This window comes from Somniosus microcephalus, chromosome 4 (genome assembly GCF_052327205.1).
Source record: "Somniosus microcephalus isolate GS21.2 chromosome 4, FLI_Smic_1.0, whole genome shotgun sequence".
In the NCBI taxonomy this organism is placed as follows: Eukaryota; Metazoa; Chordata; class Chondrichthyes; order Squaliformes; family Somniosidae; genus Somniosus; species Somniosus microcephalus.
Window position 1 is genome coordinate 87,020,502 of NC_140990.1, and position 27,607 is coordinate 87,048,108.

Below are 27,607 nucleotides of genomic sequence, written 5' to 3' on the forward strand. Positions count from 1 at the left end.
TCCGCGCATGCTCAGCTCACACTGCCTGGGAGATTGACGGGAGCTTCCAACCAATAGGAAGAGCGGGGCGGGACTGGAGGACTGAGCGGGTGGCGGGTCCTCCAGCAATAGGGGCGCAGTAAGGGGGTGGAACCTGGTGAGCAGCTCACCTTCTTTTCAGGTTCAAAGGTGAATCCCCGCCCCTCACACACTCCGATTGGTTGGAGGACCCGCCGCCAGCTCGGTCCTCCAGCCCCGCCCCGCTCTTCCTATTGGTCCGGAGCTCCCGTCAATCACCCGGGCAGTGTGAGCTGAGCATGCGCGGACCTTGGCAGCAGCCGCTGACGTATCAGGTGAGAGAGCTCAGGGATAAAAACAGAAAATGCTGGAGACACTCTGCAGGTCAGGCAGCATCTGTGAAGAGAGAAACAGAGTTAACGTTTCAGGTCTAGAACGGTAAATGCACTCATTAGGGAGGATCGGAATGCGTCCGATCAGGCTGCACAGAACGAGGCTTGTGTGCTATACGGGGCGTGGTTACTGGGCGAGGGTCGCAGTAATCTGGAGGATTTAAAACAAGGTTTGGTCCCGTCCTGGATCAGCAATAAGCACTTGCAAGCGCTCCACCCTTTTGAGAACGCATTAAGTCCGTGCCAGCTCAGACTAGCTGCAGAGGCGTACCCAGTCCCAGTGGACTGCGGACGCTCGAATCACACTATCATGGGAATAGTGGTGAGGATGCCGGTGTTGGGTCCCACAGCAAAACCCGCCCCGGTATACAGGGTGGAGAACATTGTAGTCATTCGGGGGGTGCGCACATTCGTTACGCAGTGGTCCCGCCTTATGTCATCAGATGGGAGCGTACGATGACAGGCACCGACCTCTCGGGGTGTCGAAGCCGGGGAGCACACATCATCCTGTGTCCCCAGCACTTGAATGCCTTTTTAAAACCACAGTGCGGGTTCAGAGCCGCTAGCGCGAAGCCGGTAAATTGCACCATGGGGGCAATGGCAAAAGACCATGTGCCCCCGCAGGTGGCATATATCGGAGGTGGAACATACTGTGTTACCACTGCAGCGCCTCACTACCACCACAGACAGCACGGGTGGTGTCCGGTCAGTGACAGCAGTTTCTGTTTCAAACCCAGGGCTGAAGTTCAAGTGGCACAACAGCGAATTGTCCCCATTCCTGTACCTTCCATTGTTCACCTCACTGTAAAAGAGAATTTCACGGATTTTCAGCAATTCGTTGCGCTTTTTGGTTATATCATTCCCCCTCTCCCCGAACACCTCACCAAGATTTTAAAAGCCGTAATAGTCTCACAGAAGCATTTTTACACACTAGAGCAGAAGACATTGGAGATAGGGAAAGACATATTAGACATAGTCACCCCACCATGGTGGGACCTGTTCACTAATATAGAGATCCCACCCTGGATTAGAATAGCATCCCACATCCTAGTAGTGTGTCAGGTTTTGATTGTAATATATTTACTGTTCGTGCATTGCAAGAGAGGCAAACGCCTCCAGAGGCACGAGAACACAGGAGAATGGAGAGAACGCTATGTACGAGTGGGTGAAGAGACCCCCGCTTAGGCTGCTATGTATTAAAGGATAAAGCATCCCTCCACTCTTGGTTTTGGTTACTATATGATTTAAGTGTATGAATACTGTTGTGTTATAACCGTTGATCGGTTTTCTATTTTTGATTAATATAATGTGTATGCAGGTGGTGTAGGGAGTATCGGCCCCTTCACATCTGAAAGATGAATGTGTTATAGTTTGAGGTAGTACTGCCTATGGTTGTCCAACTGTACACAATGTAATTTTTCTGAAATGGGAACTGCATGTGTCGTGGGGGTCATAGATAGTTAATTACCAGGAATGTTTGGCTGTGGGGAATCAGGGAAAATTTGCTCACCAAGGGTTATTGATACTTTAAGCAAGCTATCAGTATCACAGGAGGGACTGTAAGATTCGCAAAATTTTCATTAAATAATCACGTAGGAAAATAGGGTTAATAAAACAGCTTTATTGACCAAAAGAAGCTTATACAGAGAAACCTTTGATAAAAGGGCACACAAAATGGCCACCAGACCTCGTGACCAGCTTCTGGGACCATTTGAATTTCTGTTACTGCAAGCCAGACAGGCTTGTGGATTGAGGGCATTAAAAGCCCGCGAAAACCAGTTTCGGGAAGCCGAAACTCATGGAACTGAGCATACATATTGATTAGATTATAAGTACAGGACAGATTTGGGTGGCAGGATGAGACCCATCGAGAAATGGGCGGACAATTGAACGAACGCTTTAACCCATTACACTGTACAAAGAGAAGCCGTTTAACAGCCATCCAGGGCAATCTCCAGACCGATCAATATACAAACCAAGTTACGGTAACAAAGCAAAGACATTATCGGCCCAGGAAGGCCAGTTAAGCTATCACCGACTCCCGTTATGAAGACAAAACACCCCTGCAGAGAGTTCTGCCCGCCAAAATTATTACAAAGACAGGACTATGATTTGGCGGGAGATAAGAATGTTCCAAAAAAAAGTATAACTGTGGATTGAGTAAAATCCATCGGTACTACTTCGGTTCGGTGCTTCGGTTCGGAACGTGTTCGGTTCGTGGTTCGGTAAACGGTGTCCAGCGGGGTGTTCAGCCGTGTGTTCCGCGATTTTGGGAGACTCGGCCCGACAAGGCCCGGCCACGACGGGAAGACGACGAGGGAGGCCCGGGTACTTTTGTTGGGAGATCATCGACGACCCAGGCTGGAGAAGAAGACACTCAGGGCCCGGGTACTCCAGTTCTTCAACATCACATCGGTAACGGATCCATCCATGGCGAGCGCTCACCAAGGCTGTATCGGCTGCCTCCATCGCAGGAGAACCAAGAGGAAAACAAGCTGCGCCAGAAGCTTCCAAACCCACGTGACGACGGAAAGCTGTGTCGAAAGGCTGCAAAGCCTTTTTCGCAATTCTTAAAGTGGTGAGCATAATCCCGAGTCCCTCAAATCAAAACTTAGTTAGGTTTAGGGGAGGGGTTTAAGGGTAATTGTAATGTGTTACCCCTTTCACGATGTGCTGTGTGTTCCCCATTTCTATAGAGTTAAGTTTATAGATGTGTGCATGCTTGTAGTTGCTTTAATCTGTGCATATGACATGTATTTTATAATGCTGCAAACTGTTCAATAAAGGCATCCATTTCGTGCTATTCGACCTGGTCTATTGAGTTTTTCTGCACTACAGCTCCCTGCACCTAAGTCCAAGGTCTAGAACCGTAGGGGCGAGTGGGTCGAACCACTCACGGGTAATTATTGCAAGAAGCCTGGCAGGAGACCAGAGCAAGCAAGAGAAACCCCCTACAGAGGGGATTAAAGACCAAAAGGGAAGGTCTGTGATAGGATAGAAGGCAGAAGTAAAGAGACATTAAGAGATATTCAAGGCAAAAAGGGATGGTAATGGGACAGGTTAAGAAACAAAGGATGGCTCTGGATGAAGTGTGAATTGCGTTGGCAGAATGAAAGACAGCTGCCATGTGGGAGAGAAGAACAGAAGGCACAAACAATAAGTGTGGATAAAAAAAATATATATGATAGGGGCCAAGGTTATGATCTGAAATTGTTGAACTCTATGTTGAGTCCAGAGAGCTCAGGGAGCGGGTTCATAAACCCCGGGGGGACGCGGGCTGCTCACACCCTGAGTGCGGCCCCAGGCCCCATTATTAAAACACTCAACATTATCCGCCCGCCGCTTCACGGTTTCTCCTGATTCGCTCAGCAAAGGGGCCCCGCACCAAACTCTGGGACAGACAGGAAGTCAGGGAGCGTCTGTAAATGGAGGAGAAATGGAGACTGGTCATGGAGCGTCTGTAAATGGAGGAGAAATGGAGATTGGTCAGGGAGCATCTGTAAATGGAGGAGAAATGGAGACTGGTCAGGGAGCGTCTGTAAATAGAGGAGAAATGGTGACTGGTCAGGGAGCGTTTGTAAATGGAGGAGAAGTGGTGACTGGTCAGGGAGTGTCTGTAAATGGAAGTGAAATGGAAACCGGTCAGGGAGCATCTGTAAATGAAGACGAAATGTTGAATGGTCAGGGAGCATCTGTAAATTGAGGTTAAATGGAGATGGGTCAGGGAGCGTCTGTAAATGGAGGAGAAGTGGACACTGGTCAGGGAGCGTCTGTAAATGGAAGAGAAATGGAAATGGGTCAGGGAGCGTCTGTAAATGAAGATGAAATGGTAAGGGAGCGTCTGAAATGGAGGAGAAATGGTGACTGGTCAGGGAGCGTCTGGAAATGAAATAGGAATGGAGACTGGTCAGGGAGCGTCTGTAAATAAAGGAGAAATGGAGGCTGGTGAGGGAGCGTCTGTAATTGGAGGAGAAATTGTGACAGGTCAAGGAGTGCCCCTCACCAAACTTGTGAGATATTACAGAAGAAAACCTTATAAGGAAGGACAGTGTATTGGAAAGAGGGTTAGAGCCAGAATCAGCACCTTCTGAAAAGGAAAACGAGGAGAACCAGTGAGTGCAGAACTGAACCCAACCAGAGACAACACCTTCAGGGGAGGAGAGGGAGGGGAACCACTGAATGTAGAACTGAACCCAGCCAGAGTCAGCACCTTCAGGGGAGGAGAGGGAGAGGAACCAGTGAGTGTAGAACTGAACCCAGCCAGAGTCAGCACCTTCAGGGGAGGAGAGGGAGGGAAACCAGTGAGTGTAGAACTGAACCCAGCCAGAGTCAACACCTTCAGGGGAGGAGAGGGAGGGGAACCAGTGAGTGTAGAACTGAACCCAGTCAGAGTCAGCACCTTCAGGGGAGGAGAGGGAGGGGAACCAGTGAGCGTAGAACTGAACCCAGCCAGAGTCAGCACCTTCAGGGGAGGAGAGAGAGGGGAACCAGTGAGTGCAGAACTGAACCCAGCCAGAGTCAGCACCTTCAGGGGAGGAGAGAGAGGGGAACCAGTGAGTGTAGAACTGAACCCAGCCAGAGTCAGCACCTTCAGGGGAGGAGAGAGAGGGGAACCAGTGAGTGTAGAACTGAACCCAGCCAGAGTCAGTACCTTCAGGGGAGTAGGCTAAGGGGTAAGCCATTTAGGACAGAGATGAGGAGGAATTTCTTCACCCAGAGAGTGGTGAACCTGTGCAATTCTCTACCACAGAAGGCAGTTGAGGCAAATTCATTAAATATATTCAAGGAGGAGTTAGATTTATTCCTTAAGGCTAAAGAGATCAAGGGATATGGGGAGAAGGCAGGGACAGGGTATTGAGTTTGGATGACCAGCCATGATCTCAGGAGTAGGCTCGAGGGGCCGAATGGCCTACTCCTGCTTCTATCTTCTATGTTTCTATGAGAGGGAGGGGAACCAGTGAGTGTAGAACTGAACCCAGCCAGAGTCAGCACCTTCAGGGGAGGAGGAAAACTGGGAGCAGAGGAAAAAGTGTTGGAGATGTTACAATGGGTTTGGATTTCAGCACATGGAGGGGGGAGAGTGTGTGGGATGGGGATTTACGGATTTCGGGGAATGAGAGGGGAAAGAATGTTCCATAGAAACTAGAATTGTCTGTTCTGAATTTCTATCCTGTACTTCCAGTGATGTCTTTTGTAAACTCCTTTTACAGGGTGTTAAAAGATGAGGATTTACAGATGAGAAACTCAAACCAAACATCACATCAAGAGTCACTCCATTCATCGGGACCTGAATATCATTGGCCTTTGAATGTGGGAGGCGAAATGTTTGTCCTCTGTTTGTGGGAAAAGATTTCAAACATCAGTGTGACTGGAAAAGCACCGAGACACACACACCCGAGTGAGAGTGTTCCAGTGCACTGACTGTGGAAAGAGTTTTAACCAGTTACACAGCCTGAAAAAACATCGCACCATTCACAGTGTGGAGAAACCGGACACGTGTTTTGTGTGTGGACGAGGCTTCAACCGATCAACCAACCTGGAGAGACACAAGGACACCCGCACCATGGAGAAACCCTGGAAATGTGGGAACTGTGGGAAGTGATTCAATTACCCATCCCAGCTGGAAATTCATCAACGCAGTCACACTGGGGAGAGGCCATTCACCTGCTCCGTGTGTGGGAAGGGATTCAGTCTGTTATGCAACGTGCTCAGACAGCAATTGTTCACACTGTTGCCACACAGTTTAATACCTCCGTGTGTGGGAATGAATTCACTCAATCGCCTAACCTGCTGCAACACCAGCGAGTTCACACTGACGAGAGTCTGTTTAAATGTTCTGACTGTGGGAACTGCTTTAAATGATCTGAGGAACTGATTAAACACCAGGGCGTTCACACTGGGGAGAGACCGTTCACCTGCTCCCTGTGTGGGAAGGGATTCACAAACTCCTCCAGTCTCACTGCACACCAACTTGTTCACTCTAATAAGAGACCGTTTAAATGTTCTGACTGTGAGAAGAGCTTTAAAACAACAAAGGATCTGATGAAGCACCAACGCACTCATACCGGGGAGAGGCCGTTCACCTGCTCCGTGTATGGGAAGGGATTCACAAATTCATCCAACCTGCGGACACACCAGTCTGTTCACACTGGGGAGAGGCCGTTCACCTGCTCCGTGTGTGGGAACAGATTAACTCAGTCATCCCACCTCGCTGTACATCAACTTGTTCACACTGATAAGAGACCATTTAAATGTTCTGATTGTGAGCAGAGCTTTAAAAGCACAGCTGATCTCCTGAGACACCAGCGAGGTCACACTGGGGAGAGGGCGTTCACTTGCTCTGACTGTGGGAACAGATTCACTCGTTCATCTTACCTGCTGTCACATCAGCGAGTTCACACTGGGGAGAGGCCATTTACCTGCTCTGAGTATAGGAAGGGATTCACTCGTTCATCCCACCTGCTGAGACACCAGCGAGTTCACATGCGATGCAGGGGTTGGATCCTGCTGTTAATCACATCCAGGACTGAACTATGATCATTCTGACACTTGGGGTTTGTTTCTGCTGATCTTAATAACCCCAATAACTGGGTTAGAGTTTAATATTCTGATTATCTGTCGAATAAATCAGCTTTGTTTCAAATACACGATGTGTCAAGTATTTGATTTCTCCAAGATAAGAGACTAATTGATGTCCTGTTACTGACTGCTCCATTTTTGGGCCTTTTCACCTTTCTAACTCTAGATTATTTCAGTTCTCATACCTTCGGTTACTCTCATGGACAAGTCCCAGCTCCCCATACATTCCAGAGTGTCTCTCCTAGCCTTGGTATCCAGGGAAGGTATCAGTAACACGCCCAGGATTACTAAACACAAAACCCAGTCTGTTAATCACTTTCAGCTACTGGGCTTAGTGTGTGACCCACAGCATCTTTCTCACCTTCGATGTGTGAATAGAGCATCACGCCTGCAAACTGCGTTTTGAATTTGCCCTTGCCCTGGGTTTTCTGATGAGCTTATCCTGGGGCCCAGTGGGCTTTCACTGCCCTGGGGTATTTCCGGGCATGTCCTCGCTGCCCCTGGAATTCCCACACTTTGCCCCCTGGGTGTGAGGCCAGCGCTCTGTGCCTTTAAACACTGGAGTGAAGCCGAGTCCTGCAGGCACACAGTCACCAGGAGGAGTTTCTAACCATCCGGACTGACCTCGTGGGGAGATTATCCCACTTTTGGGCCAGTTGTGGTTTCTTCCCATTGTCCCATTGCTTGTTCCCTTGGATTGGCTCATATGACAACCCTCTCATCCCAGGAATCAATCTAGTGAACCTTCGTTGCAGCGCCTCTAAGGCAAGTATATCCTTCAGCATGATCCCGTTCGACTGTTGGTCGCAAACCTCCCAGCCCCGCCCGAATCTTCCTATTGGTCAGGAGCTCCCGTCAATCACCCAGGCAGTGTGAGCTGAGAATGCACGGGTGCCAGTGGCGGCTGTGGGTGAGGCAGCAGGTGAGAGTTGGGTGGAGGGAGCGGGTTAATAAACCCTGGGAGGACGCGGGCTGCACACACCCCAAGTGCAGCCCCAGGCCCAGCCCGGAGAAAACACTCAACATTATCCGCCTCCCCACAACTACCTGCCAGTTTAAAACACAAGCTTCGGGACAACCAGGAAGTGCGGGGAAATCCCCAGCGAGTCAGGGAGTGTCTGTAAATGGAGGAGAAATGGTGACGGGTCAGGGAGCATCTGTAAATTGAGGAGAAAGGTGACTGGTCAGGGAGCATCTGTGAATGGAGGAGAAATGGTACTGGTCAGGGTACATCTGTAAATGGAGGAGAAATGGGGACTGGTCAGGGAGCGTCTGTAAATGGAAGGTTAATGGGGACTGGTCACGGAGCGTCTGTAAATGGAAGAGAAATGGTGATGGTCAGGGAGCGTCTGTAAATGGAAGAGAAATGGTGATGGTCAGGGAGCATCTGTAAAATGAGGCAAAAATGGTGACCGGTCAGGGAGCATCTTTAAATGAAGGAAAAATGGGGACTGATCAGGGAGCACCTGTAAAGGTAGGCGAAATGGAGACTGGTCAGGGAGCATCTGTAAATGTAGGACGAATGGTGATTGGTTAGGGAGCATCTGTAAGTGAAGGATAAATGGTGACAGATCAGGGAGCGTCTGTAAATGTTGGAGAAATGGTGACGGTCAGGGAGAACCCTTCACCAAAATTGCGGGATATTACAGGAGGAATGCTTGTAGGGATGGTCAGAGTGTTGGAAAGAAGGGTAGAGCCAGAGTCTGCACCTTCAGGGGAGGAGAGAGAGAGGAACCAGTGAGTGTAGAAGTGAAGCCAGCCAGAGTCAGTACCTTCAGGGGAGGAGATGGAGGGGAAACAGTGAGTGTAGAACTGAACCCACCCAGAATCAGCACCTTCAGGGGAGGAGAGGGAGGAGAACCAGTGAGTGTAGAACTGAACCCAGCCAGAGTCAGCACCTTCAGGGGAGGAGAGGGAGGGGAACAAGTGAGTGTAGAACTGAACCCAGCCAGAGTCAGCACCTTCAGGGGAGGAGAGAGAGGGGAACCAGTGAGTGTAGAACTGAACCCAGCCAGAGTCAGCACCTTCTGGGGAGGAGAGAGAGAGAGGAACCAGTGAGTGTAGAACTGAACCCAGCCAGAGTCAGCACATTCAGGGGAGGAGAGGGAGGGGAACCAGTGAGTGTAGAACTGAACCCAGACAGAGTCAGCACCTTCAGGGGAGGAGAGGGAGGTGAACCAGTGAGTGTAGAACTGAACCCAGCCAGAGTCAGCACCTTCAGGGGAGGAGAAGGAGGGGAATCATTAAACCAGTTCCACCGAGTCTGACTCAGGACAAAGGACAAGAGCCAGGCTCCCAGCATGCCCTGCGGCCCTGGGGAGCATGCGCACTCTCAGTGGGGAAATCAGCGTGTTGGATAGAGCGGTTTCTGGGGCGCGGGGAATTGTGGATGCTTCGGCCACCATTAGTCAGCGACCATGGGAAGTGTTTTATTGCAGGCTGACGGAAGGTCAGCGCCCTGAACTGTTAAACCTGTTTCTCTCCACAGATGCCGCCTGAACTGCTGAGAATTTCCAGCATTTTCTCTTTATTTCAGATTTCCACCATTCGCAGTATTTTGTTTTTATTTTATTGCTCGCGTTGCTCACAAAGCCGAGCCTGGAAACTCAGACCGACCAATCCAGAGCTGGCTTGTATCAGGGCGGGCGCTGGATGCGGAATTCGGTCCCTGGCCGCCTGTGTATGTCTTTTTGTTGCTTCAGTTTGAGCTGGAGTGGAGATGGAGGAGAAGCTGCTGGGTTTAACCCCCAGTACTTCTGAGCCCAGGAGGACCCAACAATTTCGAATGTGGGACTGTCAAGGGAGGTGGATTCTGGGGGAGATTAGGTTGCTAGACAGACACTGTCCCTACAATGTAAAGGAATATTGTTTTAGGAACAAGTATTTCTGTAAAGGCTTTTAATCTATTTTATATATACAGATTTTTTGGAATTTATTCATGGGATGTGGGCGTCATTGGCAAGACCATCATATGTTGCCAGTCCCCAGTTTCCCGTTGAGAAGCTGATAGTGGGCCTTCTTCTTGAACCGCTGCAGTCCGTGTGGTGAAGGTACTCCCACAATGCTGTTAGGTAAGGAGTTCCAGGATTTCTACTCAGCGACGATGAAGGAACGGCGATATATGTCCAAGTCAGGATGGTGTGTGACTTGGTGGGGAACTTGGAGGTGCTGGTGTTCCCCAGCACCTTGTCCTTCAAGGTGGTGGAGGTCATGGATTTGGGAGGTTCTGTCAAAGTTCTCATTGAGTTGCAGATGAATAAAGTCCCTCGCCTTCACCCCCACCCACCTCTCTCTCCTCCCATTGAGGCCAGAGTTTTGGGAAGGCCCAGACCGGGTGGTGGATTCCCTTCCCTGAGGGACATTAGTGAACCAGTTGGGTTTTTATGACAATCCGGCAGCTTGGAGTGCCGGCCCCACAAATGACCAGATTCATTGAGCTCAATTTCACAACCTGCCTTTGTATTTTCGTGGGTTCTCTCTCACGCTCTCTTTTTCCTGTTTAAATTCATTTTACAGAGTATGAGAAGGGGAGCATTTGTAGACAGGAAGATCAAACCAAACATCACATCAAGATCTGACAGAGTCGCTCGATTCATCAGGATCTGAATATCACCGGCCTTTGAACATGGAAGCAAAAAGCACCGTTCACAGTGGGGAGAAACTGTATACGTGTTCTGTGTGTGGGCGAGGCTTCAGCTGATCATCTAGCCTATCGAGACACAAGCACAGTCAAACCGGGAAGCAACCCTGGAAATGTGGGGATTGTGGGAAGGGATTCAGTTACCCGTCCGAGCTGGAAACTCATCGGCGCGCTCACACCGGGGAGAGGCCATTTATTTGCTATCTATGTTGAAAGGGATTCACTCTCTTGTCCATCCTCCTGATACATCAGCGAGTTCACACTGATGAAAGACCGTTCAGTTGCTCTCATTGCAGGAAGAAATTCACACAGTCATCCCCGCTCATTGCACACCAGCGAGTTCACACTGGGGAGAGGCCGTTCACCTGCTCTATGTGTGGGAAGGGATTCGCTAATTCATCCAACCTCTCTGAACACCAGCGAGTTCACACTGGGGAGAGGCCATTCACCTGCTCCATGTGTGGGAAGGGATTCACTTGTTCATCCAACCTGCTGACAAACCAGCGAGTTCACACTGGGGAGAGGCTGTCCACCTGCTCCGTGTGTGGGAAAGGACTCACTCGGTCATCTCACCTGCTGAGACACCAGGGAGTTCACACTGGGGAGAGGCCATTCACCTGCTCCATGTGTGGGAAGGGATTCACTCGATCATCCTACCTGTTGACACACCAGCGAGTTCACAAATGACTGCAGGGGTTGGATTCTGCTGCTGTTGCTGTTAATCATATCCAGGACTGAACCATGTTCATTCTGACAGTTGGGGTTTGTTTCTGCTGATGTTAATAACTGGTATAACTGGGCTGGAGTTTAAAATTCTCGAAATTCTGGAGCAATCTAGAGTAAAATACTTACTTGGAGGACAGCAAATTTCAATGGGTTGAGAATGGATCTGGCGCGGATAAATTGGAATCAAGGATTGGCAGGCAAAACTGTAATTGAACAATGGGCTGCCTTTGAAGAGGAGATGGTTCAGGCACAGTTGAGGTTCATTCCCATGAGGGGGAAAGGTAGGACAACTGAAGCCAGAGCTCCCTGGATGACAAAAGAGATAGAGAGTAAGATAAAGCAGAAAAAGAGCGCGTATGACAGATGTCAGGTTGAGAATATAAGTGAGAATCAGGCTGAATACAGAAAGTTCAGGGGGAAGTGAAAAAGAAAATAAGAGGGGCAAAGAGAGAGTATGAGAATAGATTGGCAGCTAACATAAAAAGGAATTCAAAAGTCTTCTATAGACATATAAATAATAAACGGGTAGTAAGAGGAGGGTTGGGGCTGATTAAGGACCACAAAGGAGACCTATGCATGGAGGCAGAGGGTATGGCTGAGGTACTAAATGAGTACTTTGCATCTGTCTTTACCAAGGAAGAAGATGCTGCCAAAGTCATAGTGAAAGAGGAGGTAGTGGAGATACTGGGTGAGATAAGGATTGATAAAGAGGAGGTAGTAGAAAGGCTGTCTGAACTTAAAGTTGATAAGTCACCAGGACCTGATGGGATTCATCCTAGGATGCCGTGGGAGGTTAAGGAGGAAATCGTGGAGGTACTCATCATAATCTTCCAATCCTCCTTAGATACAGGGGTGATGCCAGAGGACTGGAGAATTGCAAATGTTATACCCTTGTTCAGTTTACTCTCAGTAGTGGGGAAGCTTTTGGAAATGATAATCAGGGACAAAGTTAACAGTCACTTGGACAAGTGTGGATTAATTAAGGAAAGCCAGCATGGATTTGTTAAAGGCAAATCACGTTTAACTAACTGGATTGAGTGTTTTGATGAGGTAACAGAGAGGGCTGATGAGGGTAATATGGTTGATGTGATGTATATGGACTTCCAAAAGGTGTTTGATAAAGTGCCACATACTAGGCTTGCCAGCAAAGTTGAAGCCCATGGAATAAAAGGGACAGTGGCAGCATGGATATGAAATTGGCTAAGTGACAGGAAACAGAGAGTAGTGGTGAACGGTTGTTTTTCAGACAGGAGGAAGGTATACAGTGGTGTTCCCCAGGGGTTGGTACTAGGATCACTGCTTTTCTTGATATATATTAATTACTTGGACTTGGGAATACAGGGCACAATTTCGAGAATTTGACACAAAAATTGGAAGTACAGTGAACAGTGAGGAGGAGAGTGATAGACTTCAGGAAGACATAGACAGGCTGGTGGAATGGGCGGACACGTGGCAGATGAAATTTAATGCAGAAAAGTGTGACGTGACTTGGATAGAGAACTGGTTGGCGGACAGAAAGCAAAGAGTTGGAATAAACGGGTCGTTTTCCGAGTGGCAGGCAGTGACTAGTGGGGTACCGCAAGGATCGGTCCTAGGACCCCAGCTGTTCACAATATATATTAATGATCTGGACGAGGGAATTGGATGTAATATCTCCATATTTGCAGACGACACAAAGCTGGGTGGGAGGGTAAGCTGTGTGGAGGATGTCATGAAACTCCAGTACGATTTGGATAGGTTGGGTGATTGGGCAGAAACATGGCAAATGCACTATAATGTGGATAAATAAGAACATAAGAACATAAGAAATAGGAGCAGGAGTAGGCCAATCGGCCCCTCGAGTCTGCTCCGCCATTCAATAAGATCATGGCTGATCTGATCCTAACCGCCAATCCACTATCACAGAACCATCTCCTGAATCTAACAGAATTAGACACACGAAATAGGAGCAGGATCAGGCTACACGGCCCCTGGGCCCGCTCCGCTACCCACAGGGCCATGACCAATCCGAACCTAGACTCATGTCCAAATTCCTGCCTGCTCCCCGTAACCCTTAATTCCCTTTACTTCTAGGAAACTGTCTATTTCTGTTTTAAATTTATGTAATGATGTAGCTTCTACAGCTTTTTGGGGCAGCATATTCCATGGACCTACCACCCTCTGAGTGAAGTAGTTCCTCCTCATCTCAGTTTTGAAAGAGCAGCCCCTTATTCTAAGACTATGCCCCCTAGTTCTAGTTTCACCCATCATCAGGAACATCTTCCCCGCATCCACCCGATCCAACCCCTTCACAATCTTATATGTTTCAATAAGATCGCCTCTCATTCTTCTGAACTCCAATGAGTAGAGCCCCAATCTACTCAACCTCTCCTCATATGTCCATCCCCTCATCCCCGGGATTAACCGAGTGAACCTTCTTTGTACTGACTCGAGAGCAAGTATGTCCTTTCTTAAGTATGGACACCAAAACTGTACGCAGTATTCCAGGTGCGGTCTCACCAATACCTTGTACAACTGAAGCAATACCTCCCTATTTTTATATTCTATCCCCCTAGCAATGAAAGCCAACATTCCATTGGCCTTCTTAATCACTTGCTGCACCTGCATACTAACCTTTTGAGTTTCGTGCACCAGGACCCCCAGATCCCTTTGTACTTCAGTACTTTCCAGTTTCTTGCCATTAAGATAATAACTTGCTCTATGATTTTTCCTGCCAAAGTGCATAACCTCACACTTTCCAGTATTGTATTCCATCTGCCAAATCTCTGCCCACTTACTTAGCCTGTCGATGTCCCCTTGCAGGTTTTTTACATCCTCCTCACTCACTACTTTCCCTCCCATCTTAGTATCATCTGCAACCTTTGATATGTTACACTCGGTCCCCTCCTCCAACTCATTAATATAGATTGTAAAGAGTTGGGGACCCAGCACTGACCCCTGCGGAACACCTCTAGTTACTGATTGCCAGCCTGAGAATGAACCATTTATCCCAACTCTCTGCCTTCTGTTAGATAGCCAATCCTCTATCCATGCCAGAATATTACCCCCAATCCCGTGCTTTTTTATCTTAAGCAATAATCTTTTGTGTGGCACCTTGTCAAATGCCTTTTGGAAGTCTAAATACACTACGTCCACTGGTTCCCCTTTATCCACCCTATACGTTACTTCCTCAAAGAACTCCAGCAAATTTGTCAAACATGACTTCCCCTTCATAAAACCATGCTGACTTTGTCCTATTAAATTATGATTATCCAAATGTCCTGTTACTGTCTCCTTAATAATGGACTCCAAAATTTTACCTACCACAGATGTTAGGCTAACCGGTCTATAGTTTCCAGCCTTCTGTCTACTGCCCTTTTTAAATAAGGGTGTTACATTAGCAGTTTTCCAGTCTGCCAGGACCTTTGCCGAGTCCAGGGAGTTTTGGAAAATTATTACCAATGCATCCACAATCCCTACCGCCACTTCCCTCAAGACCCTAGGATGTAAGCCATCAGGTCCAGGTGATTTATCCGCCTTGAGTCCCATTATTTTACCTAGTACCACTTCCTTAGTGATTTTGATCATGTTTAGCTCCTCCCCTCCTATAGCCCCCTGTTTGTCCAGTGTTGGGATATTCTTAGTGTCTTCTACTGTAAAGACTGATGTAAAATATTCATTCAGTGTTTTTGCCATCTCCATATTTCCCACCATTAATTTCCCGGTCTCATCCTCTAAGGGACCAACATTTACTTTAGCCACCCTTTTTCTTTTTATATAACTATAAAAACTCTTACTATCTGTTTTTATATTTTTTGCTAATTTACTTTCATAATCTATCTTCCCTTTCTTAATCAATCTTTTTGTTATTTTTTGCTGTCTTTTAAAGTTTTCCCAATCCTCTATCCTCCCACTAGATTTGGCTACCTTATATGCCCTTGTTTTTAGTCGAATACTATCCTTAATTTCTTTACTTAGCCACGGATGGCTGTCTTTTCTTTTACACCCTTTTCTTCTCAGTGGAATATATTTTTTTGGAAGTTGTAAAATAACTCCTTAAATGTACACCACTGATCATGTATCGTCTTACCCTTTAATCTATTTTCCCAATCCACTCTACTCAATTCCGCTCTCATACCTTCATAGTCTCCTTTATTCAAGCTTAGCATGCTTGTTTGAGATCCAACCTTCTCACCCTCTAATTGAATATGGAATTCAACCATGTTATGGTCACTCATTCCAAGGGGATCCTTTACTAGGACATTTTTAATTAATCCTGTCTCGTTACACAGGACCAGATTTAAGGTTGCTTGCCCCCTGGTCGGTTCAGTTACATACTGCTCAAGAAACCCATCCCTAATACACTCAATGAACTCATCCTCAAGGCAGCCCTGCCCAATTTGATTTGTCCAATTAATATGATAGTTAAAATCCCCCATAATTATAGATGTTCCCTTATTACAAGCCTCAACTATTTCCTGATTGATACTCCGTCCAACAGAGTTGCCACTTTTCGGAGGCCTATAGACTACACCCACTAGTGTTTTTTTCCCCTTATTATTCCTTACCTCCACCCAAACTGTTTCATTATCCTGATCTTTTGACCCAATATCATTTCTCTGTATTACAGCGATTCCTTCCTTTATTAACATAGCCACCCCACCTCCCCTTCCTTCCAGCCTGTCCTTCCTGATCGTTAAATAACCTGGTATGTTTAATTCCCAGGCATTGTCACCCTGCAGCCATGTTTCTGTAATGGCCACAAGATCATACCCATATGTAGTTATTTGTGCCATTAACTCGTCTATTTTGTTATGAATGCTACGTGCATTCAGATAGAGAACTTTCAAATATGTTTTGTGACACTTAGTTCCTGCTTCTGCCCTTTTTATTACTTTACCTTTTACTCCATACCTTCTGCTCCTTCCTGACACGCTCTGGTTTTTAATTTCCCCACTGCTACCTAAGTCTATGACCTTCTCTGTTGTCATTTTTATTATTTGCTCTCTAGGAACCTCCCCCCCACTAGTTAGTTTAAAGCCCTCTCTACAGCCCTAGTTATATGATCCGCCAGGACTCTAGTCCCAGCACTGGCCAAGTGAAGCCCGTCCCAACGGAACAGCTCCCTTCTGCCCCAGTACTGGTGCCAGTGTCCCAGGAAGCAAAACCCATTTCTCCCACACCAGTCTTTGAGCCACGCATTTAACTCTCTAATTTTATTTGTCCTAGCCAAATTCACTCGTGGCTCAGGTAATAATCCAGAGATTATTACCCTTGTGGTTCTGCTTTTTAATTTGGCCCCTAGCGCTCAAACTCCCTCAGCAGAACCTCCTTCCTTGTCCTATCTATGTCGTTGGTACCAACATGGACCACGACAACTGGATCCTCCCCCTCCCACTCCAAGTTTCTCTCCAGTCCAGAGGAGATGTCCTTAACCCTGGCACCGGGCAGGCAACACAGCCTTCGGGACTCTCGCTCTCGGCTGCAAAGAACTCTATCTATCCCCCTAACGATACTATCCCCTACCACTACAACATTTCTTTTAACTCCCCCCACTTGAATGGCCCCCTGCTCCACGGTGCTGTGGTCAGGTTGCTCATCCTCCCCGCAGTCCCTGTTCCCATCCTCACAGGGAGTAAGAACCTCGAACCTGTTGGACAAGTGCAAGGGCTGCGGCTCCTCCAACACTACCTCCTGGATCCCCGTACCTGCCTCACTTCTAGTCACACCATCCTGACCCTGGCCACGGGCTACATCTGAATTAATTAATCTAATTGGTGTGAATACCTCGTGATACACAGAGTCCAGGTAACTCTCCCCCTCCCTGATGTGTCTCAGTGTTTGAAGCTCGGACTCCAGCTCTTCAACACGGAGCCGGAGTTCCTCAAGCAGCCAACACTTACTGCAAATGTGACCACCGTGAGCATCAATGGTGTTCACCAGCTCCCACATATTGCAGCAGCAACACATCACCTGCTCTGCCATTCTATGTAATTAATTAAATTTATTAATATTATTCTTAAATACCCTCTGCCCTGATTCTAGATGGTGAATATCACACCTTAGAAATGATAAACCAAAGAGATTTAAGCTTAAAAAGGGAGAAATACTCACCAACCAATCACTTACCCGCTTTCTGGTGATGTCACACTTGGATTACTTTTTACCTCTCTCCTTCCCTCCAAGTTCCCAGACTGGAGACTGGTAAACCTTACCTGGTCTCTGGGGCCTTTTATAGCCCCGCTCTGCCGCTCGAGATTCCCGCCGACGCTGTGAGGCCTTACCTGGTCTCTGGGGCCTTTTATACCCCGCTCTGCCGCTCGAGATTCCCGCCGACGCTGTGAGGCCTTACCTGGTCTCTGGGGCCTTTTATAGCCCCGCTCTGGCGCTCGAGATTCCCGCCGACGCTGTGAGGCCTTACCTGGTCTCTGGGGCCTTTTATAGCCCCGCTCTGGCGCTCGAGATTCCCGCCAACGCTGTGAGGCCTTACCTGGTCTCTGGGGCCTTTTATAGCCCCGCTCTGGCGCTCGAGATTCCCGCTGACACTGTGAGGCCTTACCTGGCTCTCTGGGACTTTTATCGCCCCGCTCTGCCGCTCAAGATTCCCGCCGACACTGTGAGGCCTTACCTGGCTCTCTGGGGCCTTTTATAGCCCCGCTCTGGCGCTCGAGTTTCCCGCCGACACTGTGAGGCCTTACCTGGTCTCTGGGGCCTTTTATAGCCCCGCTCTGCCGCTCGAGATTCCCGCCGACGCTGTGAGGCCTTACCTGGTCTCTGGGGCCTTTTATAGCCCTGCTCTGCCACTCGAGATTCCCGCCGACACTGTGAGGCCTTACCTGGTCTCTGGGACTTTTATAGCCCTGCTCTGCCGCTCGAGATTCCCGCCGACGCTGTGAGGCCTTACCTGGTCTCTGGGGCCTTTTATAGCCCCGCTCTGCCGCTCGAGATTCCCGCCGACGCTGTGAGGCCTTACCTGGTCTCTGGGGCCTTTTATAGCCCCACTCTGCCACTCGAGATTCCCGCCGACACTGTGAGGCCTTACCTGGCTCTCTGGGACTTTTATCGCCCCGCTCTGCCGCTCAAGATTCCCGCCGACACTGTGAGGCCTTACCTGGCTCTCTGGGACTTTTATAGCCCCGCTCTGCCGCTCGAGATTCCCGCCGACGCTGTGAGGCCTTACCTGGCTCTCTGGGACTTTTAAAGCCCCGCTCTGCCGCTCGAGATTCCCGCCGACGCTGTGAGGCCTTACCTGGTCTCTGGGACTTTTATAGCCCCGCTCTGCCGCTCGAGATTCCTGCCGACGCTGTGAGGCCTTACCTGGGTCTCTGGAGCCTTTTATAGCCCCGCTGCTGCCGCTCGAGATTCCCGCCGATGCTGTGAGGCCTTACCTGGGTCTCTGGGACATTTATAGCCCCGCTGCTGCCGCTCGAGATTCCCGCCGACGCTGTGAGGCCTTACCTGGGTCTCTGGGAATTTTATAGCCCCGCTCTGCCACTCGAGATTCCCGCCGATGCACTGAGGCCTTACCTGGGTCTCTGTGACTTTTATAGCCCTGCTGCTGCCGCTCGAGATTCCCGCTGATGCACTGAGGCCTTACCTGGTCTCTGGGACTTTTATAGCCCCGCTCTGCCGCTCGAGATTCCCGCCAACGCAATGTGAGGTTATCCACTTTGGTGGCAAAAACATGAAGGCAGATTATTATTTGAATGGCAATATATTGGGAGAAGGGGAAGTGCAAAGAGACCTGGGTGTTATTGTGCACCAGTCGCTGAAGGTAAGCATGCAGGTGCAGCAGGCGGTTAAGAAGGCAAATGGTATGTTGGCTTTCGTAGCAAGAGGGTTCGAGTACAGGAACAAGGATGTCTTGCTACAGTTGTACAGGGCCTTGGTGAGACCGCACCTTGAGTATTGTGTGCAGTTTTGGTCGCCTTACCTGAGGAAGGACATTCTTGCCATGGAGGGAGTGCAGCGAAGATTCACCAGGCTGATACCTGGGATGGCAGGAATGACGTATGAGGAGAGATTGTGTCGATTGGGCTTATACTCACTGGAGTTTAGAAGATTGAGAGGGGATCTCATCGAAACCTATAAAATTCTGTCAGGTCTGGACAGACTAGATGCAGGAAGGATGTTTCGGATGGCCGGGGAGTCCAGAACCAGGGGTCATAGTCTAAAGATAAGGTGTAAGCCATTTAGGACTGAAATGAGGAGGAATTTCTTCACCCAGAGAGTGGTGAACCTGTGGAATTCTCTGCCACAGAGGGCGGTGGAGGCCAGTTCATTAAATATATTCAAGAAAGAGTTGGATATATTTCTTGAGGCTAAAGGGCTCAAGGGATATGGGGAGAAGGCAGCGACAGGGTACTGAATTGAATGATCAGCCATGATCTCATTGAATGGCGGAGCAGGCTCGAAGGGCCGAATGGCCTACTCCTGCTCCTATCATCTATGTTTCTATATTTCTATAAACTAAAGGGTACAATTCGAAAGTGGGCGCATAAACAGAGAGACCTGGGGGTATGTGTGCACAAATCGTTGAAGGTGGCAGGGCAGGTTGAGAAAGTGGTTAAAAAAGCAAACAGGATCCTGGGCTTTATAAATAGAGGCATAGAGTCCAAAAGCAAGGAAGTTATGATGAACCTTTATAGAAAAATCTGGTTCGGCCTCAACTGGAGTATTGTGTCCAATTCTGGGCACCGCACTTTATGAAGGATGTGAAGGCCCTAGAGAGAGTGCAGGAAAGATTTACGAGAATGATTCCAGGGATGAGGAACTTCAGTTAATGGATAGACTGGAGAAGCTGGAGTTGTTTTCCTTAGAGCAGAGAAGGTTGAGAGGAGATTTGATAGAGGTGTTCAAAATCATGAGGGTTCTGGACAGAGTAGATAGAGAGAAACTGTTCCCATTGGCAGAAGGGTCGAGAACCAGAGGACACAGATTTAAGATGATTGGCAGAAGAACCAAAGGCGACATGAGGAAAAACTTTTTTACGCAGCGAGTGGTTAGGATCTGGAATGCACTGCCTGAAAGGGTGGTGGAGGCAGATTCAATCACAGCTTTCAAAAGGGAATTGGATAAGTACCTGAAGGAAAAAGAATTGCAGGGCTGCGGGGAAAGGGTGGCGGAGTGGGACTAGCTGAAGTGGTCATGCAGAGAGCAGGCACGGGCTCGATGGGCCGAATGGCCTCCTTCTGTGCTGTAACCATTCTATGATTCTATATATATGTCAATTAAATCAGCTTTGTTTCAAACACATTGTGTCGAGTCCTTGACGTCTCCAAGATAAGAGGAGACTAATTGATGTCCTGTTACCGACTGCTCCATATTTGGGCCTTTTCACCTTTCTTACTCTAGATTATTTCAGTTCTCATACCTTCGGTTACTTTCATGGACAAGTCCCAGCTTCCCATACATTCCAGAGTGCCTCTCCTAGCCTTGGTATCCAGGGAAGGTATCGGCAACACGCCCAGGATCACTAAACACAAACCCAGTCTGTTAATCACTGCCAGCTACTGGACTTAGTGTGTGCCCCACAGCATCTCCCTCACCTTCAATGTGTGAATAGAGCATCACGCCTCAGAACCTGGTTTTAAATTTAAATCCACTCAGAGAATGTATTTAACAAAATACGAACAAATAAACATGTCACGGCCCAATAATCCAGCTCTATGTTCACAGGAGGAGGCCTGTTATCCGACTCCTCGAGTGGACAAAATAATGAAAGATTCCAACAGTAAGAGCCCCTCGAATCCTTTGTTAATACCTTTCAAATCCTGAACGGTTCCTGCTTTATTCTGGAATTCCCCATCAATGTGGGAGTCGATATTGGTCAAAAACTGCTCATTGGAAATTTATAGCTGATTTTTTTCTCTTTCAGCAGTTTCATTCTAACCAGGTCCTTCACACAGAGATTCTCCAAGGAGACTCTTTGATTAAAACACAGCTCTCCCCTCTTTTATATCCAGGATTAGAGTTTATGGGAATTTGAAAACCTGACCACTGAAATTTAAAAGGGCCCATCAATGATATAAAGATTGAACCAATCACACAGCTCTCGGTCAGATTGAATAATTCCTCTCTCCAGACTGTAACCGATGAAACTTGTAACACTGAGGCTGAAATTCCACTTCCGGGTGCCGGGTTCCAACCCTGGGAATGTACATGGGGAATCTAACCCTGGGACTGTACATGGGGATTCTAACCCTGGGACTGTACATGGGGATTCTAACCCTGGGACTGTACATGGGGATTCTAACCCTGGGACTGTACATGGGGATTCTAACCCTGGGACTGTACATGGGGATTCTAACCCTGGGACTGTACATGGGGATTCTAACCCTGGGACTGTACATGGGGATTCTAACCCAGGGACTGTACATGGGGATTCTGACCCTGGGACTGTACATGGGGATTCTAACCCTGGGACTGTACATGGGGGTTCGAACCCTGGGACTGTACATGGGGATTCTAACCCTGCGACTGTACATGGGGATTCTAACCCTGGGACTGTACATGGGGATTCTAATCCTGGGACTGTACTTGGAGATTCTAACCCTGTGACTGTACATGGGGATTCTAACCCTGGGGCTGTACATGGGGATTCTAACCCTGGGACTGCATATGGGGATTCTAATGCTGGGACTGTACATGGGGATTCTAATCCTGTGACTGTACTTGGGGATTCTAACCCTGGGACTGTACATGGGGATTCTAACCCTGGGACTGTACATGGGGATTCTAACCCTGGGACTGTACATGGGGTTTCTTTCCCTGGACTGTACATGGGGATTCTAATCCTGGGACGGTACATAGGGATTCTAATCCTGGGTCTGTACTTGGGGATTCCATCCCTGGGACTGAACATGGGAATTCCAACCCTGGAACTGTACATGGGGATTCTAACCCTGGGACTGTACATGGGGTTTCTTTCCTTGGACTGTACATGGGGATTCTAATCCTGGGACTGTACTTGGGGATTCCATCCCTGGGACTGAACATGGGGATTCCAACCCTGGGATTGTACATGGGGATTCTAACCCTGGGACTGTGTGGGGATTCCAACCCTGGGACTGTACATGGGGATTCCGACCCTGGGACTGTACATGGGGATTCTAATCCTGGGACTGTACTTGGGGATTCCATCCCTGGGACTGAACATGGGGATTCCAATGCTGGGACTGTACATGGGGATTCTAACCCTGGGACTGTGTGGGGATTCCAACCCTGGGACTGTACATGGGGATTCCGACCCTGGGACTGTACATGGGGATTCTAACCCTGGGACTGTACATGTGGATTCTAACCCTGGGACTGTACATGGGGATTCCAACCCTGGGATTGTACATGGGCATTCTAACCCTGGGACTGTACATGGGGATTCCAACCCTGGGATTGTAGATGGGGATTCTAACCCTGGGACTGTACATGGAGATTCCAACCCTGGGATTGTAGATGGGGATTCTAACCCTGGGACTGTACATGGGTATTCTAACCCTGGGACTGTACATGGGGATTCTAACCCTGGGACTGTACATGGGGATTCCAACCCTGGGATTGTACATGGGGATTCCAACCCTGGGATTGTACATGGGGATTCTAACCCTGGGACTGCACATGGGATTCTAACCCTGGGACTGTACATGGGGATTCTAACCCAGGGACTGTACATGGGGATTCTGACCCTGGGACTGTACATGGGGATTCTAACACTGGAGTTTAGAAGATTGAGAGGGGATCCCATTGAAACCTATAAAATTCTGTCAGGCCTGGACAGACTAGATGCAGGAAGGATGTTTATGATGGCCAGGGAGTCCAGAATCAGGGGTCATAGTCTAAGGATAAGGGGTAAGCCATTTAGGAATGAAATGAGGAGGAATTTCTTCACCCAGAGAGTGGTGAACCTGTGGAATTCTCTGCTACAGAGGGCGGTGGAGGCCAGTTCATTAAATATATTCAAGAAAGTGTTGGATATATTTCTTAAGGGTAAAGGGATCAAGGGATATGGGGAGAAGGCAGGGACAGGGTACTGAAATTGGATGATCAGCCATGATCTCATTGAATGGCAGAGCAGGCTCGAAGGGCCGAATGGCCTACTCCTGCTCCTATCTTCTATGTTTCTATGTTTCTATGTTTCTAAGAGCAGGGGGGTTATGCTTCAACTGTATAAAACACTAGTTAGGCCTCGGCTGGAGTACTGCATGCAGTTCTGTTCACCACATTACAGGAAAGATGTGATTGCACTAGAGAGGGTACAGAGGAGATTTACAAGGATGTTGCCGGGAGTAGAGAATCTTGGCTATGAGGAAAGACTGGATAGGCTGGGTCTGTTTTCCTTGGAACAGAGGAGGCTGAAGGGAGAACTTATTGAGATGTATAAAATTATGAGGGGCCGAGATAAAGTGGATAGAAAGGACCTATTTCCCTTAGCAGAGGGGTCAAAAACCAGGGGGTACAGATTTAAAGTAATTGGTGGAAGGTTTAGAGGGGATTTGAGGGGAAATTTCTTCACCCAGAGGGTTGTGGGGGTCTGGAACTCACTGCCTGAAAGGGTGATAGAGGCAGAAACCCGAACCACTCTAACCTGCGGGGCTACGGACCAAGAGCTGGGAAGTGGGATTAGGCTGGATAGCTCTTTGTTGGCCGGTGCAGACACGATGGGCCAAAATGGCCTCCTTCCATGCTGTAACTTTCTATGATTCTATGCTGTGGGGCTCACGCTAAGTCCAGTTGCTAAAGTGATTAACAGACTGGGTTTTGTGTTCAGTGATTCCGGCCGTGTTACTGAGACTTTCCTTGGATACCAAGGCTAGGAGAGGCACTCTGGAAGGTATGGGGAGCTGGGAGTTGTCCATGAGAGTAACTGAAAGTATGAGAACTGAACTAAACTATAATTAGAAAGGAGAAAAGGCCCCAAAATGGAACAGTCGGTAACAGGACATCAATTAGTCTCCTCTTGTCTTACAGAAATAAAGAACACAACAGTGTGTGTTTACACCAAAACTGGCTTGACAGATATCCAGAAACTTAAACTCCAGCCCAGTTAAAGGAGTTATTAACATCAGTACAAACAAACAAAGGATGTGATTAATGGCAGAATCGAACCCCCTGCAGTCACTTGTGAACTTGCTGGTGTCTCAGTAGGTGAGATGATCGACTGAATCCCTTCCCACACACGGAGCAGGCGAATGGCCTCTCCCCAGTGTGAACTCGCTGGTGTCTCAGCAGGTTGGAAGACTGAATAAATCCCTTCCCACACACGGGGCAGGTGAATATCCTCTCCCCAGTGTGAACTCGCTGGTGTGTCTGGAGATTGGATGCAGAAGTGAATCCCTTCCCACATACAGAACAGGTAAAGGGCCTCTCCCCAGTGTGAACTCGCTGGTGTTGAATAAGGTGAGATGATTGCCTGAAGCTCTTCTCGCAGTGAGTACAACTGAATGGTCTCTCGTCGGTGTGAACAAGCTGATGCGTAATTAGATCTGCAGAGAGTTTAAAGCAGTTCCCACAGTCAGAGCATTTAAAAGGTCTCTCGTCAGTGTGAACTCGCTGGTGTAACTGGAGGCTGGACAACAGAGTGAATCCCATCCCGCACACGGAGCAGGTGAATGGCCTCTCCCCAGTGTGACTGCATCGATGAGCTTCTAGCTGTGATGGGGAACTGAATCCCTTCCCACAGTCCCCACATTTCCACGGTTCCTCCATGGTGCGGGTGTCCTTGTGTCTCTCCAGGTTGGACGATCAGTTGAAGACTCATCCACACACAGAATACGTGTACGGTTTCTCCCTGCTGTGAAAGGTGCAATGTTTTTTCAGGCTGTGTAACTGGTTAAAGCTCTTTCCACAGTCAGTGCACTGGAACACTCTCACTCGGGTGTGTGTGTCTCGGTGCTTTTACAGTCACACTGATGTTTGAAATCTTTTCCCACAGACAGAACAGACAAACATTTCTCCTTCCACATTCAAAGGCCGATGATATTCAGTCCTGATGAATGGAGTGAATCTGTCAGATCTCGATGTGATTTTGGCCAGAGTTTGCGGTGTGTAAATGCTGCCCTTCTCACAGCCTGTAAAAGGAGTTTACAAAAGCCATCACTGTGAGTCCAGGATAGAAATTGACAAGATTCTCTCCTCCTGGTTCCTGGCCAAGGGGGCCACGCATGCACCCTGCTGCCCCCTGAGCCTCCCAAGATGGCGGTCGTTATCCTGGGCCTGTCACCGGGAGAAAGCCCCGCAGCTGCCGCCCCGCTCAGGGCAAACACCCGGCCCGGAGGCTCTTGTTCGGGGCCTGAGGCCCACCCTGGGTGTGTGTGAAGCAGATAATGTTGAGTGTTTTAATAATGGGGCCGCAGTTGGGGTGTGAGCAGCCTGCGTCCCTGATATACCTATCAATTCATTCCATGAAAAGCGACGAGTTAAGATAGTAACTATAGGTTTTTATTGGCTAAATAACAAAGCCCACCCTCGTGGGTGATCGGTTCCAGCAAGGAAGAATACTGGCCAAGCAATCACCTTTATACCTGGGCAAGCAGGCGGAGCCATGGGCGGAGTCAGCTGAGGTCAGCCCAGGTATAACAGCGTGCGTGGCAAGAGGTAACCTTGTGTAGTGATAACAACAGTGTAAACAGTGATAACAACAGTGTAACAATAGTGAACGGTTGTGAACGATAACAGTGGTTTACCACAGCGTCCCGCCGGAGTTCATTTTTTTTCTTTTATTGGCAGTCCTGAGTCTACCATTTTAAGGCAGGCATTAATCCATTTAACATAAACCCATTTAAAATAAATTGGTTAAAGTCTGCATTAAAATAGCAGACAGAGAAGTCCACAGGAGCCTGTTAACTGCTGGTACAATTGTAAAATAGTCATTTGATTTCCAGATAAAGAAGGACCGATGAGTTTCCAGCTCAGACGGGTAATTGAATCCCTTCCCACAGGGCCCTTTTGCAGAGCGAATCCGGAGATACCAGGACCTGAATATCATCGGCCTCTGAATGTGGAAGGAGAAATGTTTGTTCTGTCTGTGGGAAAAGATTTCAAACATCAGTGTGACTGGAAAAGCACCGAGACACACACACCCAAGTGAGAGTGTTCCAGTGCACTGACTGTGGAAAGAGCTTTTACCAGTTACACAGCCTGAAAAAACATCGCACCATTGACAGCGGGGAGAAACCGTACACGTGTTCTGTGTGTGGACGAGGCTTCAACTGATCATCCAACCTGGAGAGACACAAGGACACCCGCACCATGGAGAAACCGTGGAAATGTGAGGACTGTGGGAAGGGATTCAATTTCACTTCCCAGCTGGAAACTCATCGGCGCAGTCACACTGGGCAGAGGCCGTTCACCTGCTCTGAGTGTGGGAAGGGATTCACTCATTCATCTCACCTGCTGAAACACCAGCGAGTTCACACTGACGAGAGACCTTTTAAATGCTCCAACTGTGCGAACTGTTTTAAAAGCTCTGAGGAACTCATTCAACACCAGCGAGTTCACACTGATGATAAACCATTCAGTTGCTCTCACTGTGGGAAGAGATTCAAGCTGTCATCCAATCTCATTGTACACCAATGCACTCACACTGGGGAGAGGCCATTCACTTGCTGTATGTGTGGGAAGAGATTCACTAAATCATACAACCTGCTGACACACCAGCGAGTTCACACTAGGGAGGGTCCATTCACCTGCTCTTTGTGTGGGAAGAGATTTACTAAATCATACAACCTGCTGACACACCAGCGAGTTAACACTGGGGAGAGGCCGTTCACATGCTCTTTGTGTGGGAAGGGATTCACTAAATGATCAAACCTGCTGAGACACCAGCGAGTTCACACTGGGGAGCGGCCGTTCACCTGCTCCGTGTGTGGGAAAGGATTCACTCAGTCATCTCACTTGCTGACACACCAGCGAGTTCACATGTGACTGCAGGGGTTGGATTCTGCTGTTCTTGCTGCTGTTAATCACATCCAGGACTGAACCATATTTATTCTGACAGTTGCAGTTTGTTTCTGCTGATGTTAATAACCCTATAACTGGGCTGGAGTTTAATATTCTGGATATATAGCTGATTGACTTCTCCAGGCTGCAGTGTCCCTTTAAGAACCACTGTCTGTGATCTTTCCCCTTAATTCAGGGACTCTCATCAGAAATTTGTTTACAATAAAATTAGACATTTTACTTCACATCTCTATAAGCTTTTATAGATATGTGAAGAGAAAAAGATTGGTGAAGTCAAGCGTAGGTCCCTTGCAGTCAGAATCAGGGGAATTTATAATGGGGAACAAAGAAATGGCAGACC

General features: G+C 48.3%; 2 protein-coding genes and 2 pseudogenes across 9 annotated transcripts in view; 3 read left to right on the plus strand and 1 right to left on the minus strand.

Annotated features, from left to right (window-relative positions):
- Window positions 1–11,295, plus strand: part of LOC147119437 (uncharacterized) — a 38,301-nt pseudogene extending 27,006 nt beyond the window's left edge.
- Window positions 1–25,029, minus strand: part of LOC147119438 (uncharacterized) — a 32,480-nt gene extending 7,451 nt beyond the window's left edge. For 3 of the 8 annotated variants that reach the window (XM_085985027.1, XM_085985029.1, XM_085985031.1), the window contains exon 1: window positions 24,428–25,029. In XM_085985027.1, the coding sequence (XP_085841153.1) occupies window positions 24,428–25,014 (587 nt within the window). In that variant the 5' untranslated portion in view covers window positions 25,015–25,029. Of the gene's footprint in view, window positions 1–24,185 lie in introns of those variants that run through there. The other 5 variants (XM_085985028.1, XM_085985030.1, XM_085985034.1 and 2 more) reach the window with 4 other exon arrangements.
- On the plus strand, window positions 6,252–7,001 carry LOC147119439 (uncharacterized; the record flags this gene model as incomplete). Its single annotated transcript, XM_085983646.1, has 1 exon — window positions 6,252–7,001. A coding segment is annotated over one exon (675 nt), but the record flags the coding sequence as incomplete, so codon positions are not given.
- Window positions 25,030–26,556: 1,527 nt separating the features above from the next.
- Window positions 26,557–27,231, plus strand: LOC147119440 (uncharacterized; annotated as a pseudogene).
- Window positions 27,232–27,607: the final 376 nt, after the last annotated feature.